The sequence below is a fragment of the Alligator mississippiensis genome, chromosome 10, assembly GCF_030867095.1.
Source record: "Alligator mississippiensis isolate rAllMis1 chromosome 10, rAllMis1, whole genome shotgun sequence".
Classification (NCBI taxonomy): domain Eukaryota; kingdom Metazoa; phylum Chordata; order Crocodylia; family Alligatoridae; genus Alligator; species Alligator mississippiensis.
In genome coordinates, this window is record NC_081833.1 from 21,103,627 (window position 1) to 21,120,848 (window position 17,222).

At 49.0% G+C, this 17,222-nt stretch overlaps 2 protein-coding genes across 2 annotated transcripts; one reads left to right on the forward strand and one right to left on the reverse strand.

Moving 5' to 3' along the window:
* The first annotated feature begins 62 nt into the window (after window positions 1–62).
* On the forward strand, window positions 63–12,338 carry LOC132243550 (uncharacterized). The gene is made up of 7 exons (XM_059713543.1): window positions 63–139; window positions 725–953; window positions 2,604–2,727; window positions 10,177–10,343; window positions 10,761–10,834; window positions 11,321–11,422; window positions 12,053–12,338. The coding sequence occupies exons 2-7, from the start codon at window positions 732–734 to the stop codon at window positions 12,216–12,218; spliced, it is 855 nt and encodes a 284-aa protein (XP_059569526.1). The 5' UTR covers window positions 63–139; window positions 725–731; the 3' UTR covers window positions 12,219–12,338.
* Window positions 4,706–8,641, reverse strand: LOC102559578 (hydroxysteroid 11-beta-dehydrogenase 1-like protein B). Its single transcript, XM_059713542.1, has 6 exons — window positions 8,548–8,641; window positions 7,030–7,160; window positions 6,501–6,612; window positions 6,054–6,242; window positions 5,256–5,399; window positions 4,706–4,979 (listed from the first exon to the last, which is right to left on the reverse strand). Exons 1-6 carry the CDS (start codon window positions 8,627–8,629, stop codon window positions 4,765–4,767), a joined length of 873 nt encoding a protein of 290 aa, XP_059569525.1. The 5' UTR covers window positions 8,630–8,641; the 3' UTR covers window positions 4,706–4,764.
* Window positions 12,339–17,222: the final 4,884 nt, after the last annotated feature.

Below are 17,222 nucleotides of genomic sequence, written 5' to 3' on the forward strand. Positions count from 1 at the left end.
CTTCCGCACCGCCCCCTTCTGTGACACCGGGTCATTGTCACGCGCACAGCTCCTGGGGTGGGGTTCCCAGGCCCTGATTGGCTCCACAGGGATCGGGGTTCCAAACGGGTGACCATTCCCAGCGCGAGGCAGGGAGCAGGTGAGCTCCGCCCTCAGCCGCTGCGGGCGCGAGCCAGAGCCCCGCCCAACCCCACAGCGCCGCTCACAACCGCCTGCACCCCCTGCTGGCGGCCGCCCACCCCTGCGGCCCGGCGTCGCCGCCTCTCCCCTGCCCGGGGGCGGTGAGGAGCCCTGGCCCCCCGCTGTTTCCATCCGGGCAGGGGGGAGCAGCAGTCCCTCCGCTTTCACCCTTGGGGGGAGGGGCAGACTGAGGAGCCTTGTTCCCCTGCCTTCACCCCCCCTCACCCGTCTGTGCCCGCTGGGTGGGGACGTGGCCCCAGCACGGCCCCGGGGGACGCTCGGCGGGAGGATCGCGCAGCCTTGCCAAGGGGGCAACCCAGAGCCATGTTCTCCCAGACACAGAAGGCCTTGGGGCCTGGCAGTGCCAGCGACAGCCGCTGCCCTGTCGTTCCCTGCAGAGCCTGACACCAGGGCAGCGCTGAGCTCCTGTGCTTCAGGGACTCTGAAGGGGAAGGGCAAGGGGCCCTTTCACTCAGTGGAAAGTACCTCTGCCAGCTCCCATTCACCTCAGCCTGGTTTCCGGTGGTGCCTGCTCTCTGGCCAGGTGCAGGATGGAGACCTTGGATGAGTTTGACGACGAGTACCCCCTCAGCATGTCATTCTGCAAGCTGATTTCCCTAGAGGACTTCGAGGAGCAGTCCTTGTCCTACACTGAACAATGCCTGCAAGAGCTGGTCACAAACATGGAGCAGAGCCCAGGGATCTGCGAGAGGGTCATGAGAAAGCGGAAGCAGGTGGAGAAGGAAGAGGCTGGCCTGGTATCATTTCTAAAGGTACCTGCCGTGCCTTCACAGAGAACAGTTCCCTGCAGACTACCAAGGTTAAGGGAGGTCAGGTGTATCCAGGCCCAGGAATTGCAGCTGTTTTAGTCCCAAGGACAAATAAGTTTGTAGTTTTGTCCCAATGCCCATCCCTTCTCTTCCACAGGCTGCTTCTGCCTGGGCCATGAGGGGAGGAGAAAGTGTCTGCCTGCTGAATAGTACCTGAGATTTTTCTGAAACCTGCCACTCCCCAGGGTTCCCTCCCCCTGGCCTGGGATAACAGCTGGAATATAGCTCTGTCATATGCCTTGATAGACCACCTGTCAGGAATGAAGTGCTAGCTTGGAACCAGAATCCGGATCCCCTCGTGAGGGCCATGACGGAGGTTGCCAAAATCCAAGGTGGATTTTAGCTTTACTGAAATCCATCATTGTAGGTATAAATGTTTACCTTGGTCAGTAGGAATCTAACCATGTGATTTCCACTAATGGGAACTCGTCATGGGAGTAAGTTTCCATCATGCCATGGAAAAAATTACTCAGTTTTTTTAGCTGTCTCTTTAGGGGGCGGGGAATGAAGCGCTACAGAAGCTATCGGTGAACCCCTCCTTTTCCTGCAGTAGGGGATTTTTAAGTTAAAGATAACTGGAGCACACACTAGAGACTTCTACCTTCAGTGTGACTTTGGCTTTCCTGATGTGAACCTGACAGAAAAGCTGAAGGCATCTGATGATTCTGATGCAGCTTATACAGGTCTGCATTTGTTTTGGGGCCCGCAAGCCTGATTCTCATATTCTGGCTGTTTTATACAACTTTGGTCATGCGAGGGACCTTAAACTAGCTATAGCCGTCCCCCTGAAAATACCTCTTGCGTCAGAAGTCTCCTGACCAGTATAAAAGGTCATTGCTCCTATTCACAGCCCTTAGCAACAGGACTGTGTTACATCACACCTCTTCTCTGTTTTCCACGGTTCATAACAGATTATGGGAAGTAGAGCATAGTAGCAGTTTAGAGACTGATCTAACTTATGCTGAAGCTAGGCAAGGCCATGTACAGCACCAGAAAGGTATATAAAGACTATTTGAAGTTGCTTTGTCACCTCACATGCCTCCCTGCCCCAAGTTCAGGAACAGATTGACCAAAAATGCAAGTTCCTTATGCTGGGAGAGTGTTTGGGGATCTGGAGCCATACATAAGACACCATACACATAACAGTTGGTATATGGCAGAAGTAGGCAAAACGTCAGATTGCAGCAGATTGCAGTTCTGCCCTGGCTCCAGACCATGCTGTGACTGCTGCAAGATGACTTGTCTGCCCCAGCCCCAGGGCAGCTACCTGCCCAGCCATGAGACCTGTCAGTGCCGCTGGAGCTGATCTCTATGGAAACCCTGGCCCTGAGCTGTCACATCCTTGCTGCTGCTGGGGTCTCCGTAGAAACTGGCTGTGGCAACAATGGCAGGGGCTGCTGGAAAATGGAGTCCGCCATGGGCCCTATCCAGCCCATGGGCTATACTTCGCCTGCCTCGGTATGTGGGATGCTGGGAAAATGGTGAGATGGTTTTATGACCCAGTAGTCCTGTCTTTGTTATTAAACCCCAGCAGAGGTGTAGAGGTGAACAGTCAGTGCCTCAACTTCCCTTTCCCCTAATGTTTTTTTCTAGGCCAAGTTTTTCGGCACACTTCAGGGGGAGATGAACTGCTGTAACTATGTGGGGATCGCAGAGATGCAAGAGAAGGTGGCACAGTTGAAACGAGACATACAAAAAGCAAACAGCTATGCTCGGGGTAATCCCTGTATTTTAGTCTCCCTTTGGGCCTGGGGCCATGGTAGGAATTTTTCCTCCCAGACTTGTGGTTTTCTCCACCCTCTGGCTGCTGATGCAGAAGAGGAAATGAAGCAGTATTATGAGTGGATGCCTGTCCTTATTGGCAAAGGTTAAATCAGGGGGCTAAGCACAGGCTTGTAGCAGCTAAGTTCTTGCATTATAGGCTTGAAGCACAGCATGCTTGACTCCAACTTTCATCTTTCTGATGCAGTTTTATGCCTGGTCACTCGCAAGATCCTAGTAAGAGAAGTTGTGGCATTTAGCTAGACTTTCTCTAATGCTTTTCATCTGTAGATCTCATAGTTCTTCATTGAAGTATGCAGAGTTATCACTTTGACTATGTTGGAGGCAACAGGCCTAGGGAGGTAAAATTGCTTTCTAAGTGTCACAGACTGGGTTGACAGCAGAGTTGGAGACCATGCCCAAGTTTCTTGAATCCAACTATCTCTGGTCCCTGGAAAACACAGTTTCCCCAGTTTGTTTCACTGTCCTTAGCCAAAGTTTTCCTTCTTCTTCCCATGGGGCTGTTGTGTACCCATCCACCACCCTCTTACCTCAAAGCTGGTTGCTGTTTAGGGTTTTTTTTAGGTACATGGTTTATGGAGCACTTAAAAAACTTGAGGACAAAAATATGTAGGAAAAATTGAGTTCTGTTAGTTAATTAGCCTGCTTATACTCTGATTGTCTGTCCAGTCCAGCACACTCCAGGGAGATGACTCTGGTGTCTCTGTATAACTCCTCCTGCCTATTGGTTACAAGAGCTGCAGGTACAGATGCCGTGTGTGAGAGAGAAGGGGAGACAGAGAGAGAAAGAAAGAAAGAGGAGGGGAGAGGGAGTTTCTTCCCTCCTCACTCTGATCTAATTGGTAGTCAGGACTCTTTAGGTCTATACACAAGTCTTTAGGATTGCCTAGTTCTGACCTACCTAGTCAGAATAGTAATGAAAGCACAGCCCATGGGCAGGGAAGACCACCCTGCAGCCTCACTTTAGCCTCTCATGTATGGGACTGTAACAGGGCCCCTACCCCATTACTGAGAAGGGGAAACAAACCCTGGGGCTAGTCAGCCATGCAAGCCCCCAGGTGCAGATTTAAGGGTGCAACAGACTCACATGAATGCTTACCATTGAGCCAGCAGCAACAGCAACCTCAGGGGCCGAGGACCTGCATAGAAACACCACAAGATCCAGCAACAAGAAACCTCCCTGAGGCTACTCTAGCAAGCCAAATCAGACAACACCTGCAGCAGCTCAAGAAGTAAAGTGACCAGCTGGGGGCTGTGGTGGGCAGCTATATAAACCCAGGCCTGAGCCAAAATGGGGCAGTCTGGCCCTGGAAGGTGCAGAAGAGAGTGTGGAGGATTGCAGAGTTGCCTGGAACAACTGGCAAGATGCTTATTATGATTTACAGGTGGATTGAGCCCAGAGTAAGAGGAAGCCTGGTTGTACAGCCTATGGGCTAGGCTTAGGTTTGAGCCCAGTGTGGAGCTAGTTTGTGTTATAGCCAGGGGGCTCATGTCTTTAGTTTGGAGGTCCCATTAGTGTCCTAAAGGCACATGCTTGCCTCGAGACATGCTGGGGGCAGGCTCAATGCATACTGGGGAAGCAGTAAGCTTGGAGCAGGGGAAAGTTGGAGAGCCAGGGAACCCAGAGCCTGGGGCAGGGTAGAGTTTGGGGTTGGGGAGCCCAGGGCACTGTGCCTAGCTTGCAGGCATCAGTGACAGAAAAAGGGGGCTGAAGAAGGGAAAGCCCAAGTCCTAACAAGAATATAAAGACCTGCAGTAGCCTGGTGTCAAGTTAGGACCAAGTGCCCTGAAACACTTAACTAGCCCTGGGAGCCAGAGAGTGAAGCCAGGCTTAGGTAAATTTGAACTCTTCCAATAATTGCATATCCTTTGAAAGGACTGTGTTCACCACAGACTGGATTCCAGCCTCTTGATGAGTCCTGCCATATTTTCCTTTTATTTGCATCCTTTTGGATGTGAACTGCTCTGGAGGTTAGAGGATATTCTCCAGAACATAGAAGTGGTCCAACAGCCTCTCTATCAGGCCTGGCATCCAGTCTTTCAGCAGCAACAAAGGCATGAGGCTCCAGTAAGGGTAGAAAACCTCCCGGTGTCGCAGTACACCAGCCTGCACCACTTCCTGGGCACATTCCTCCTTGGGATTTGCTGTCATCCTGACTTTATCACGAACAGATTTCACAGCATTGTCTGAAGTAAAGGGAACAATTATCAGAGGGTGATGTCTCTTCTGTCCTTTTCCCAGAGTAAAGGAGAATGTGGTACAAGTGGCTGAGCTACAGGAGGCAGCTCTTGAGACTTTTCTCTAATGCTGAGACTGCTTCTAGTATATCTCTTGACCTCCTATAACCTCTTGATACTTACTCTTGGCCTTGGAATTACATTATGCCCCTCCTGCATTACTTATTATAGCCTAATGGCTGTGTTTCTGCCCAGAAGTGAAGTTACAGCATATTGTTCTCTTACCCGTGTCAACATATCCCAGAACAGCAATTGTGACGGAGAGATTGATCTGCTGAAGGTTCAGCTCCCTGCGTAGTGAGCTGTAGAATCCTTCCAGAGCAAACTTGGCCGCACTGTATGAGAGGGCAAATGGGGCTCCCATGCGACCTGAGAGTCAAGGTGATAGAAATAAGTGAGAGTTTTCTTCACGGAAATGATTAATTCAGAAACTATTATTGGCAAGGTTAGGCAGTTGAGAACAAACTGGAGTCTCCTGCATATCTCTGTGTAAATAGTGTTCAGGTTATTTGTGTTTCATATCTGATGAACTAAATGAAAAAGGCTTCTAGCTGCAAGATGGGACAGTTCTACCAGGTTTTGCTGGGCTTATGTAAGACCTTGTAGTTTGAGAGCTGGACCATTTTAGCACCTGGGAGGAGACTGCCCAAGTGGCCTGATGCTGTGGTCAGCAGTGTTGATGAGTTTGGTAGTATTTTGCTATGATGTACATTACTCTGACTAACCCAGCAGAGATGGCTGCATTTCACTGGTAGGTGAGCAATCCCAGTGAACAGTTCTAGATCAGTTTGTAAAGAGCATTTGGAAGACTAATTTAGAGAAGAGTTGCAGTGATGCCTCCTTAGTCACCAAGGAGTCAACAGTTTCCCTGGAACTGAAAGCCCCTGGGACAGGCAGGAAAAGAGAAAATTGTTTCCACTTTACAGGAAATACTAATCTCCCTAGTATGGTTAGGCATGGAGCCAGCTTGACTTAGAGTAGTACAGGTTAGGTAATCCACTAGCAGAGAGCAGCTTTCCTTACCACCCATGGAGGAGATGACAATGATACTGCCCTGAGATTCCTTCAGCATAGTCATGGCTGAAGCAGTCAGCTGGACATAGCTCAAAAAGTTGACAGTCATGGAGCTGGTGACAGCTGCCATATCTCCCTGAAATGGGCCAAATGAACCAGTTCCTCCAACGTGGTTCAAAACTAGGTAGTCAAGGCCTCCTGGAAAAGAAAAGGAAACAAAGATTCAGAGGGAGCATATGAATCTGTTTTGGGGTCAGGATGGTTGGGATACAGTATACTTCTCTCTATTCTTCAAGACACCAGCCTGTCCTCTCGATGCCTCAGCCTCCCTTGTGCGAGGGAGAAGTGTTTCAGGAAAAGGCAATGCAGAGGGCAGGTGTCAGTAACCCAAGACAGGTCCCACTTCCCATTTTTTCAGAGGACAGTTGCATTTTGCTATGAACCTGGAAAGCATACCTAGTTTGCTTCCAGCTTCTTCAATGACTTCCTGGGCTGAACTCAAGTTGTTCATGTCAGCCACAACATACCTGGCAGAACTCGCCCCCAGTTCCAAGCACTTCTTTGCCACCTGGAGAGAAAAGAGCAGCCTTCAGCACAGCTAAGGTCAGAGGACTTGGTGCTGCTGCAGGCTACACATAGCAGCTGTTCTGTGGCACAGGGGCATGCAAATGGCATGCAGCCATTTGCTTTAGTTGGACCCTGGTCAAGGATGAGGCTGGAGCTCATTTAACATGCCAAGGAAGAACTAACTGTATATGAGGAGTTACACTGGGCAAGAGAGCAAAGAGGTGATGGTCTACAGCAGTATGCTCAAGGCCAGATCCTGGGCTTAAGTGTACACACACAGATCCTAGGGAGGCTATCGTTTCTAATGGGGTAGCCACTCCGGTGCCCTTTGGTGGTGGGATGGAAAATGATGTTTAAAAGGAACCCAGAGGTTCTGTTTCTTCCCCCACTTTGGGTTGCATTCCCTTGGGGTTCTCACCTCCTTGAGCTGCTTCTCCCTCCGAGCGGTGATGATCAGGTGGGCTCCCATCCGGGCAAACTCGTAGGCTATTTGTTCCCCAATCCCAGTGCTTGAACCTGTGACCAGCACACGCTTCCCTTGCACCATATCTGGAGGTTTAAGAGACTCATCAGGAATTTGCTCCCTTCTCAGTACTGTGAACATTGGTGCTGTCATAGCAGTTTGCAGAACCCCAGAACATTCAGCATTGAGTCCTGATTCTCTAAGTCTCACAAAAGGAAGAGAAAAAGGGCTTCCTTGTATGTAAAATGGGTGGAGTGGTGCTTTCTTCCTCCAAGAGGGGTCAAAAGTGTCACTTTGCAAAGTACTGAGTGCTAACAAAAATCTTTGAAAACTGGGTAGTAGTAGCCCCTTGGATGTTCTAGGGGCCATTGGTCTTCTGTGTAATTGGACAAATTAGGAGGGGAAGGACCCATTGCCTCATTCTGTTCTGTGGCCAGTGCAGAATAAGGTATGTCTACTGGAGTCCAGTTAAGGCTAACTTTAAATGCCAAAGTGGCAGGCTTTCAAGCACTTTCCTTGGGAGACTTTTCCACAGGCTATCACATCCCCCTGCCTTCCTGGTTTTGCCTGACACTGGCCTGCAAGAAGGATGCCTGCCAATGGATCTGTGAGCATCTGAAGTCCCAGGGTGATGGGTCTTGGATGAAGGATGCTTGCCAGTTGTAGCACCATGCATGGTGTTTGGAACAATTGTGTTCTGTCTGCTTAATCAATATGGTTTTTGGAATGACTGAATTCTACTCAGTTAATAAGATTTGGAAATGACTTGGCTAATTTGACCTGGAATATGGAATATATTATTAAAAAAATACAGAAAGGGTTTTCCAAATCTATCACTTCTGTGACAGTTCCCAGTCCCCAGAGGCAGCTCAAGGCAAACACCAAAACTCTGGTCCCCCGTTTTTTCTTTTAGAAAGAGAGATGTTCTCACTTCCCTTCTGGTCAGGTTCTCCATCCTCTGGAACAGAGTTATCTCAGACCCCTCCATCTTGCTGAACAAGAAATCAGTCCGTCCTTTGACATTGAGGGAAATCTGCTTGTTGCAGCCATGAGCTTACTTTTCCTTAGCAAAGTCTTTTGCTTGTCCTTTGTTCCTAAGGTCATCACTAGACTGAGCCACCAACCGATCCCCTGCTTTTTTTGTTTTGTTTTGTTTTACGCTAATACCTTTTGCTTTCATTTTCCATTTTAAATTTTCATTTAAGAGACAATTACCCTAGATCAAACTGAGTTTTAGAATGTTACTTTATTCCATTTGACCACAGACAACAGTCACTAAACAGGGGTTATTTTTTCCCTCTATATGAAACTGTGAAAATGCCATGAAAGAAGATTTACCTATGTCCAGATTTCAGCTGAGATTTTGGCATGCAGCATAGGATCTGACCCATAGATCCATAGTGGGGAGTCAGCCCCAACCTCTGGAGTGTACCTAGAATGTAAATTTCCTGGAGTCTCTCCAGCTTTACTTACCTGCAGATAAAGTTTCTTGGCTGTAGAAATAATATGCACACAGGCCGATGAGGACAGGGACAAGAAGCCTGACTGCAGCCATTGTGTTGGTTTTCTGCAGCGACACCAACGTCAATCATTAAACACAACAGGCCCCATCATGCCAAATGATAAGCAAGTGAGGGTCATAAACTGATTTCTCCTAAAAGGCTTATGGGGGAATGGGGCACTGCCTCCCCCCTGGCAGCAGCTAGTACTAGACTATGAGTTCTCTGGAGCAGGGACTCAAGTGTTCCACCCAGTTTCACCTCATGTGCTGTGCAGCATGTACGGTGACATCTTCTCTGTGCTGCACCCAGCTATTCTGGCCCAACTCACACCACAGGTATCATTGGTGTGTCACTGGAAAAGCCAGTCACCCCTCTTTGGGGTGGGAGAACAAACTTAGGAAACTGCTGCAGGATTCAAGCAGCTACTCAAATTTTCCACTTCCTAACCCATGTCAGTATAAACATTTCAAGGGAATTTGGGGCAGGATGAGATCCACTGGATGGATCCCAACTTGCGGGATGTTGTCTTATCAGTGCAAGACTCTTGGCAGTGAGGTTTTCATCTCTCCTTATTCAGGGTGGGACTGAATCTTGCCGTGTATGTGGACATCTCTTCCTGTTGTCTTTTGGAAATGATGCCCTCTAATCTACAATAAATTTCAATGGTACAGCAAAATACTGGGCTGGGTTTTTTAAAAACATTTGTACCCTTATGAAATGTTATTGGCTGCCCTGTGGTTTAATATTGGACTGGATAAAATAAGAGCTACTGGTTGTCCTTCATACCACTTACAATCACCTGTCTCTCGGGAGCTCAGGGCATACAGGTTGTAGAGTAAGGTGTGCAAGGGTGCGTGTATACATCTAGCTTGGGGTTCTTGCCAAGAAAAAAGGTCCCAGTAGCAGCTGAGCTGCAGACAGTAGGATTGGTGGATAAACAGTGTTGATGATTTCCTGCGAATCTTAATTACCAAGAGGAGTGTCACTACATTAGATTGAAGCCAAGTAAATCTGAAACTAAAGCTGTTTTGACTATGAATGTTCACCAGGAATGTAGAAAAGTCTAGCTTCCTTCCCTTTCAGAAGGAGACTGCTCCTGGCTCAAACACAATCTGGCATTTTTAAATAAAATCTTTGCTGAATTTACATGGAATGAAAAATGCTATGTTGGCAATGGTAGGTGAAGTCATCTGTCAATAGATTCTCCTTCCCCCCCCATATATCTCTCTAGCCTGAAAAGGGGGGTTGCTTGGGGTGAGAAAGTTCAGTTTCCAATGTCTCTTAGCTGAAACATCACCACAGCTGCCTGTTGGCTATGGATACCCACCCACTCATACCCGAGGCATTTATTTAATATAGACCACAAAGAGCTCCCAAGGGCTAGTCTCTTTCAGTAGCCAATGACCTGGACTGCATTGGGCCAAGTAGCATAGAGGTGAAAGGCTCCATGTACCACCACCAAACTGGGAGGGCTTGATTTCTAAGTAGACCCAAAGTGCAAACAGCCATATTCTGCTTGGCCTGCCTCTCTGAGCCGTGCAATGTTGGCAAAGACCTTACAGCTGTGGGTTAGAAATGCTCTGATGGTTTTTCTTTGTAGCTGCAAAGTCTGGAAAAGTGCGACATCCAAGGCACATAGCTGGGAAGCATCAGGCTTTGGAGGGAGGCTTCTGTCGCTCCCACACCAGCGCTTTGCAGTCTGCTTCTGCTCCCAAGGTCACCATGCCCAGAGTCTTTGGCCCTTTCCCACAACTTATGAACAAGCAGGTTTGTACCTGGCTCTTCTGCTCATGTGTTCCTGGGGATTCCAATCTTGCCATATCTTCCAGACAGAGAATTCCTGGAGTCTTGATGCTGAAGCATGTTATGTGGGGTTGCAGGCCTTTCTAAGGTGGGGCAAGTCTGATAGTAGACATTGACATAGGCACCACTGACCAGAGTCAGAGTCAAATCTCTCTCTGCTGCTCCAACCTCACCCTTCCCAGCAGAGATGCTCTGGGAACAAAGGCAGGAATAATCTTTGTAATGGAGCTCATGGCTCCCCCAGCCCAGCTTCAGCAGCCTATCCCACACTGGAGGGGCTGAAAGGGAATAGACGGCAGTCCTGGGGTTTGGGTTAGTAAGCTGTCTTGTAAAGGAACCATTCTTGCAGTGCTCTCTAATGAGTGTTTTTATTTCTGATAGATGGACAGAGCAACAGCTTCAAACACTGACCTGAAATATCACTGGGCTGGTGTGTCAACAATGAACCAGAAAAGGTGTGAGGGTCTGATGTACTGGGAAAGGTCAGGTCTGGCAAGCTAACAAAGCAGGGTGGTGGGAAGTGAACACGTGACAAAGGAAAACAGGTGCCTGCCCAGTGTGATTTGAATATGCATTTAATATGCCCCAGGCTTGTAATACTCCTCCTCTTTCTTCCTAGTCCTTGTGGTGCAAGGTTCTTTTTCCTTTTTGCCTTCTTCCATGGAATTTTTACATCTCCCTTCCCCTAATGTTCTCTTGTTCTCATTTTCAGCAATCCCTCACAGGCAAGGATAATTGTCTTCCATGACTATCTTATCTATGTCAAGATGGCTTTATGAGGCCTGTACTCTACTGTAGCTTGGACATGTGTTTTCATGTGGGGTGGGTGGCACTGGATTCTTGATTTGGTCTGTGACATGCTATTTCTGCCACTTCCACTTTTCCACCTCCCAGCTGAACAACAGGTCATCTCCTTTACTGAATTGTTTGTCTTCCAACAGCATGATTGATCTACATCCTATAGTGTTGAACCCTGCAGGTTTCTACACCTCCCTCCAGACTGGCAATCACATCAATAAGCTGAGGCACACCAGCTTCCTAAGGTAATTGTCATCCGACTTACTGTGTCAGGACTGATACCTGTATTTCTGTGGGTTGCATCTTCTTATGCAAGGAGTCCCATGGAAGTAGTGAGGGAGGGGCTCAATTCAGTATGAAAAGAGGATGAGAACCCTGCCCCTGGTGAAGAAACTATTGGCTCATTGTGTGGAGTGGCTGACAAAGCTCCTGTTTTACCAGTGCTTGCTCAGAGATAGCAGAAAGAAGGGAAGATCTTAGTCGGTAGGAAAGGGTTAAAGGTTTAACTACTGCTGCAAAATGGCAGGCTACAAGACTGACTTTGGAAGAATCAGACACTTGACCAGGAAGAACTAGTAATGTAGAGCTGCAATTTGTTTGTATAGAGTAATGTTAGGTGGTGAGTTTTGTTTGCAGGGGCATTTACTCTGCCCTGTTCCTGTATATGTGCATGTATAATATGACATCAGCCATTGGAGGGCTGATGTAGCTTTGCCTGATCTATCATTGCTGCCTGAGGAGTGCTTTGATAGCATTCATAGATTCTCATACTTGTAATGAATGAGAGGCAGGTGGGGACAGAAGGGGGGATTGTTACCTACCAATCATATTCTCAGTGAAGAGCCCCTGAGAGAAGTTATGTTTTCTTATTCTAGGCCTCTTGGCATCAATCCCACACCTTCCCAAAAACCAGGCCCTTCTGGCACAAAATCTGCAGCCTCTGTTTTTAACACGCCCATGCTGGCCAAGTTTCAAGTTGGCTCAGAAGATGACATGGATAATGAGAAACCTGGCCCCAGCTCTCCTCCAAAGGGGGCATAAGTGTCTCTTCCTGTGTGGAAAACTGCTACTTGAATAAAAATTCCATGGAAGCTACTTGGTTTCGTAAAGGATGCTGCTATGTAGAAGTCCTAGCCCTGAAATAAAAGAAACTCTACGTGATCGGCTGGGGAAGCTTTGGCAAGCAGGACAATTCTATTATTCTATCTCTAGCCTATTACCTGTGAGCTTTCTCTACCCCCAGGCAGCAAGGAGATCCACAACTCGTTGCAAAGTATGAGCCCCAGCTCATACTTGTAGTCTGTGGGGAGAAGGACATGAAGTTACCAGTGGCATGTATAGCAGGATCTCTCTTATTCTGTTAGTCCCAAAGACATTTTAATTCCTTGGGAGATAAGTGTCTAAGTACTACTGAGAATATGGGCTTTAGCTGTGAGTGTCTTGGGCTAGATTTGAATTCATGCCTGAACAGGGAAATGCTGTGCATCTTAAGGCCAGCTCTCCACACTTTGCTACTTAGAGAGGCTATGCTCTTTCAGTGAGTGATCCCAGCAACCCTGCTTATCTCCAGTAGTCATTATTTTCAAAATATTAAACATTAACATAGGAAACTCTACCCCAGAAGATAGGAACAAGCCATTTTAATCTGCATTCTAAGTGCAATCCCTAGAACTAACTTGCAAGGATTCCTGCCTTCTAGTCTAACCACAGTGAAATATGTCATGAGAGACTGACAATTGTTTATTTAACAGAGGCAGCTCTTCTCATAATAGGAGGCTATTATTAGGGGCAGGGATACCTTGCAATGGTCTGTATAAGCAGGAGACTCTGCTCAGGGTGGTCTCTTGCACAGATGTATAGGCAACTGGTAGGAAGGGCGGGTGGGGGGGGCATGTGCCCCCCCTGACAGGGCTGTCCCTGCTGGCGGTGTCTGCGGGTGCTCGCCAGCTACGTCCCTGCCACCAATGCCGCTGGTAGCTTCTGCCCCCCCAAGACTCAGAAAGCACCAGTCACCCATGCACAGATGCCACTATCCTCTCTTACTTCATCATTCTAAGTGTTTATAATTGCAGCCTGAATTCCTCAAATGGGGTATGAAACAGCTTTACATTTGACTGACTCATGGGAAGGAAGAGAAATTCCAAAGCCAGCAACACAAATCTTATAAACCAGTGGCCACCAACCCGGGGATCCCAATCAACAGGTCAATCCCAGAGCCTCTTTGGGTCAATCCTGGGCTGGGGGAGAGCTGGGCGCATGCACATATGCACACCTGCCACCCCCTGCCCCAACAGGTCAATCTATTTGAGAAGGAAGGGGTGGGGACGAGATCGAGGCCCCCGCGGTGAGTGACTGACTGTGTGGCCCAGCCAGGAGATGGGGAAGGTAAGTGGGGCCCCAGCCTGGCGGGATGGTACGAGGATTGGGGCCTTGGGGGCTCCTCCAGGGGCGTGGGGGGCTCCCTTTCCATTTCTGTGGTGGCAGACGAGGCTGCTGCTGCTCCTCGAGTCCTGCTACAGCTGGCTACATATAGGCATGGCTCAGCTCAGGAGTGGGGACTCACGTGGGGGTGGCCGTGGCCCAACAGGGTCTGGGAAGATCTGGTCATCCAGGGATACGTGGGGGGGCTCCCGCCACTGGATGCAGCTCAACGGAAGCCCCGCAGCCCTGTGCCCCCTCACGCTCAGGGTGCAGCAGGCAGCCCACAAGAGCATTCGCCTCATCCTGAGCACAGGTGGGGTGGGAGGGTGTGGGACCCTGGGACCTCTGTTGGGCTGCGCCCGATGGCAGGAGCCCCCCTGTGCGCCTGGACCAGCCACCTGGGCTCTGACCCTCCCTTGACCCAGCCTGGCCAGGGCCCCACTCACCCAGTGACAGGGACTGCAGGGTCATAAGTGGCAGAAGGGAGGGCCAGCAGGACTTAGCCCACCCACACACACGGGGCAGTGGTAGGGCCACAAGAGACCCCGGCTTTGGGCTTTTGGCAGCTGCAGCAGGGGTGGGAAGTGGCGCACGTAGTGGTGAGTGGGGGACTGGAGCAGGGGTTGATCCTGCACAGTCAGGGAGGGTGCAGGATGGAGCTACGAGCAGCTGGTCTAGGGGGTGCAGGAAGGAGGGACACATAGCCTGGGAGGGCATGGGGGGCGAGTCCACCTGGATCTGTGGGCGGGGCAGGCTGGGACCAGGGTGGCACGTGGCTCAACTTTTTGGCAGCGCAGCCCTAGGGTCAGGTGGCGGAGGTGGCACTGGGAGGAGGTTGGGCGGCTAGGGCAAATTTTCGGGTGCCAGCAGCCCTCCCTGTACCCCAGTCCCAGCACCACTGCTAAGCCACGTGGCCAAAGAGCCCTGCCGCCCCAGTCCCAGCCTGCCCTGCTCCATGTGCAGATCTGGGGGTATGTGCCTGCCATGCCCTTCTGGGCTGTGTGCTCCCCCTGCATGACCCCTGGATGAACCTCTTTTTGAGACCCCAGCGGTGAAGGAAGGAGCAGGGCACAGGTAGAAGCAGGGGCTGGGGGGAGTGGGAGACAAGCAGATGCCTGGGGGCAGAACAGAAACACTGTTATGTAACACTTCCCCAGGCCCTGCTCTCTCACCTACTGACTTCATATTCCTCACCTGCCAAACATCCACAACCCCCTTCCAATTAGTCATATCCTTTTACTAAACTGTCCTTCTCCCACCATCCTCCAGGTGACAATTGTAAGAGAATTGTTGGGGTTTTGATACGCACAATATACACTTTCCAATGAAGGCAGAGCACAGGCATAGTCTGAATGGACAAGCAAAGAAAGAGAACCTCATGGAAGATGTTTCCAGGCTCAGTGCAGGAAACCCATCCAACTGAAATGTGTAAAGGCTTGCTGCCCTCTGCTGGGCCATCAAGGAATGCACCTTTGGTGTCACCTCTGACCTCTCTTGGGTTGAAATCTCTCTTCTTCAGATATGCTGGGTCAATGGAACCTGCAGGTATGTAGGTCCAGAATCTGCTTTATAGAGGGAATTTGACACATTCAAAATCAGGGTCTTGATTAGCTGTGCTCAGTCCCATGGGCCACTGTCTGTAGTGCCAATAAGAGTCACAGTGGCTCAAAGGACCTGGGTAAATCATTGTAAAAAGAATCCTGATGCAAAGGTTAATCACTGTGCTGACCAGCTACTCTGGGATTTTCCTGCTACTCCCCTAAGTGCTTTCTGCTGACAACCTTGTTACAGTAACAGTCTGACTGAAACTCCAAGGGACCATAAAACTAAAGAAAGTGAAGTCTAGCACACGGGGAGTCTGGTACCGAACATTCTCAAACTGGCAAAAGTCATGACCACCATGCTACAGGATCTCGCAGTCAAAGCTGTAATCTGTTTACTCACCATGCAATAATTACCTAGTTTTGTTAGGTGTGGTTGCTTCCCTTATGGGAATTGTATCAGTACAAGACAATCAAAGGCAGCAATTTCCTGTAGCAGGAATTCAGTTTCAAGGATGCCAAGTGATCTGACCTTGTGGGCCCAATGTTCAGTACTGCAATTGGGAGCTTCTTCTCATGGGCAGCAAGAGCAAACCTGTAACAGGGGTACACCTGCAGGGCCACCAGGAAGCAAAGTGAAGTGCACCAAGTAAGAGCAAAAGAAAGGACCAATTCACTCCTCGGCTGCTATCCAGGGAGTGAGCGCGGGATAGTTCTATACATCTTGTTCATACAAATTGCTCTTTGTTCAAGCACCAGCTACACAGGATGGAAGCAGCAGCTCCTCAGCTCCAAATAGGGGCACGATTTAAATATGGTGGAAAATGCACATAAGTACAAACCTTCCCCCTTCAGTCTGTTATTGCATAATTCTCTTGGCCAGTCACTGCTGATTATCACAGGTGCCCGGTCAAATGCTTCCAGCTGCATGGCCTATGTGCTCTGCTCTACTGGTTTTGTAAGTGAAGTCCCAGAACAAACCTGAGACACTGCGGTCACTCTCAGAGGATATTGATTCAGGGCTCCTGAAACCCTGAGGATCATAAAGAAAGCTTGGTTTTATCCCATCATAGGAATTTCTCTTAAGGTGTATGTTAATGTTTTAAACTACAGCTTTCTCATGGAAAGTAACCACTTAAACTGTTTCTCAGTCAGATACCTCCTGTTTAAGGACAGGCCCAGAGCCAGGATCAATAACTGCAGAGGCAAGAGCTGGTTAAGGGAGAGAAGAGATGGAGAAGCAAAGAGGGGATGTGGTCAACAGAACTGTTACAAATGTCAGGTGAAGACTGTCTGCTCCCTCTTACTCCTCCATGTTCTTCAACAGGCTAATGAGAAGTTAACTGGTAACATGAGCTGTCCCTGTAATGCACCCACTCTTACATCAGCTTGCATCCATCAAGTCTGTAGCACAGAGATCTTCCAATACTAGAGACAAAAGCCCAAATCCTCCATGGTACTTAGGAGCTTGCCTCTCACTGTGTTCATCCTGCCATTTGTATAGTATTAGTGAATAAGAGGAATAAAATCCACACCAGAAAATCCAGAGGGAAACATGGGGCGGAGGAGAGGGAGAGAGATTTTGTAACATTCAAGTGGCCCCAGGACTCCTGGTATGGCCTCTAGAGCAAGGCCTAGAAAAACCTTTCCGGTAGTTAAGCAAGAAAACATGGGATGGTCTTTGTAGGGCTAATTTATGATGTAGGTCAAGCAGGTAATAGGGGCACATGGGCAGCGGTGGAGCCAGATTAAGATAGTACAGGAGGGCAGAGACAAGAGCAGGCTAGAGGTGTACAGTGCCAAACAGTTGCTTCAGGAATAGAAGTGCATTGTACCGCCCCAGTGCAAGTCTTTGAGTTTGCCTATATCCCATATTTAAGGACATCAGGAAAGCCAGTTTACGGGGAGCCTGCTAGACCCCAGCAGAGCTGATTAGCTTATCATGTGTCTAGTGCAATACTGACTGGACTCCATACTATTGGAGAGGCTTAACCCTAACACAGAGAAACTGCTTGCAGGGACCCTGCAGGGAATGTTATGAATCCAGGCTGTAGGAATAAAACAACAAAATACAAGGAGGCTC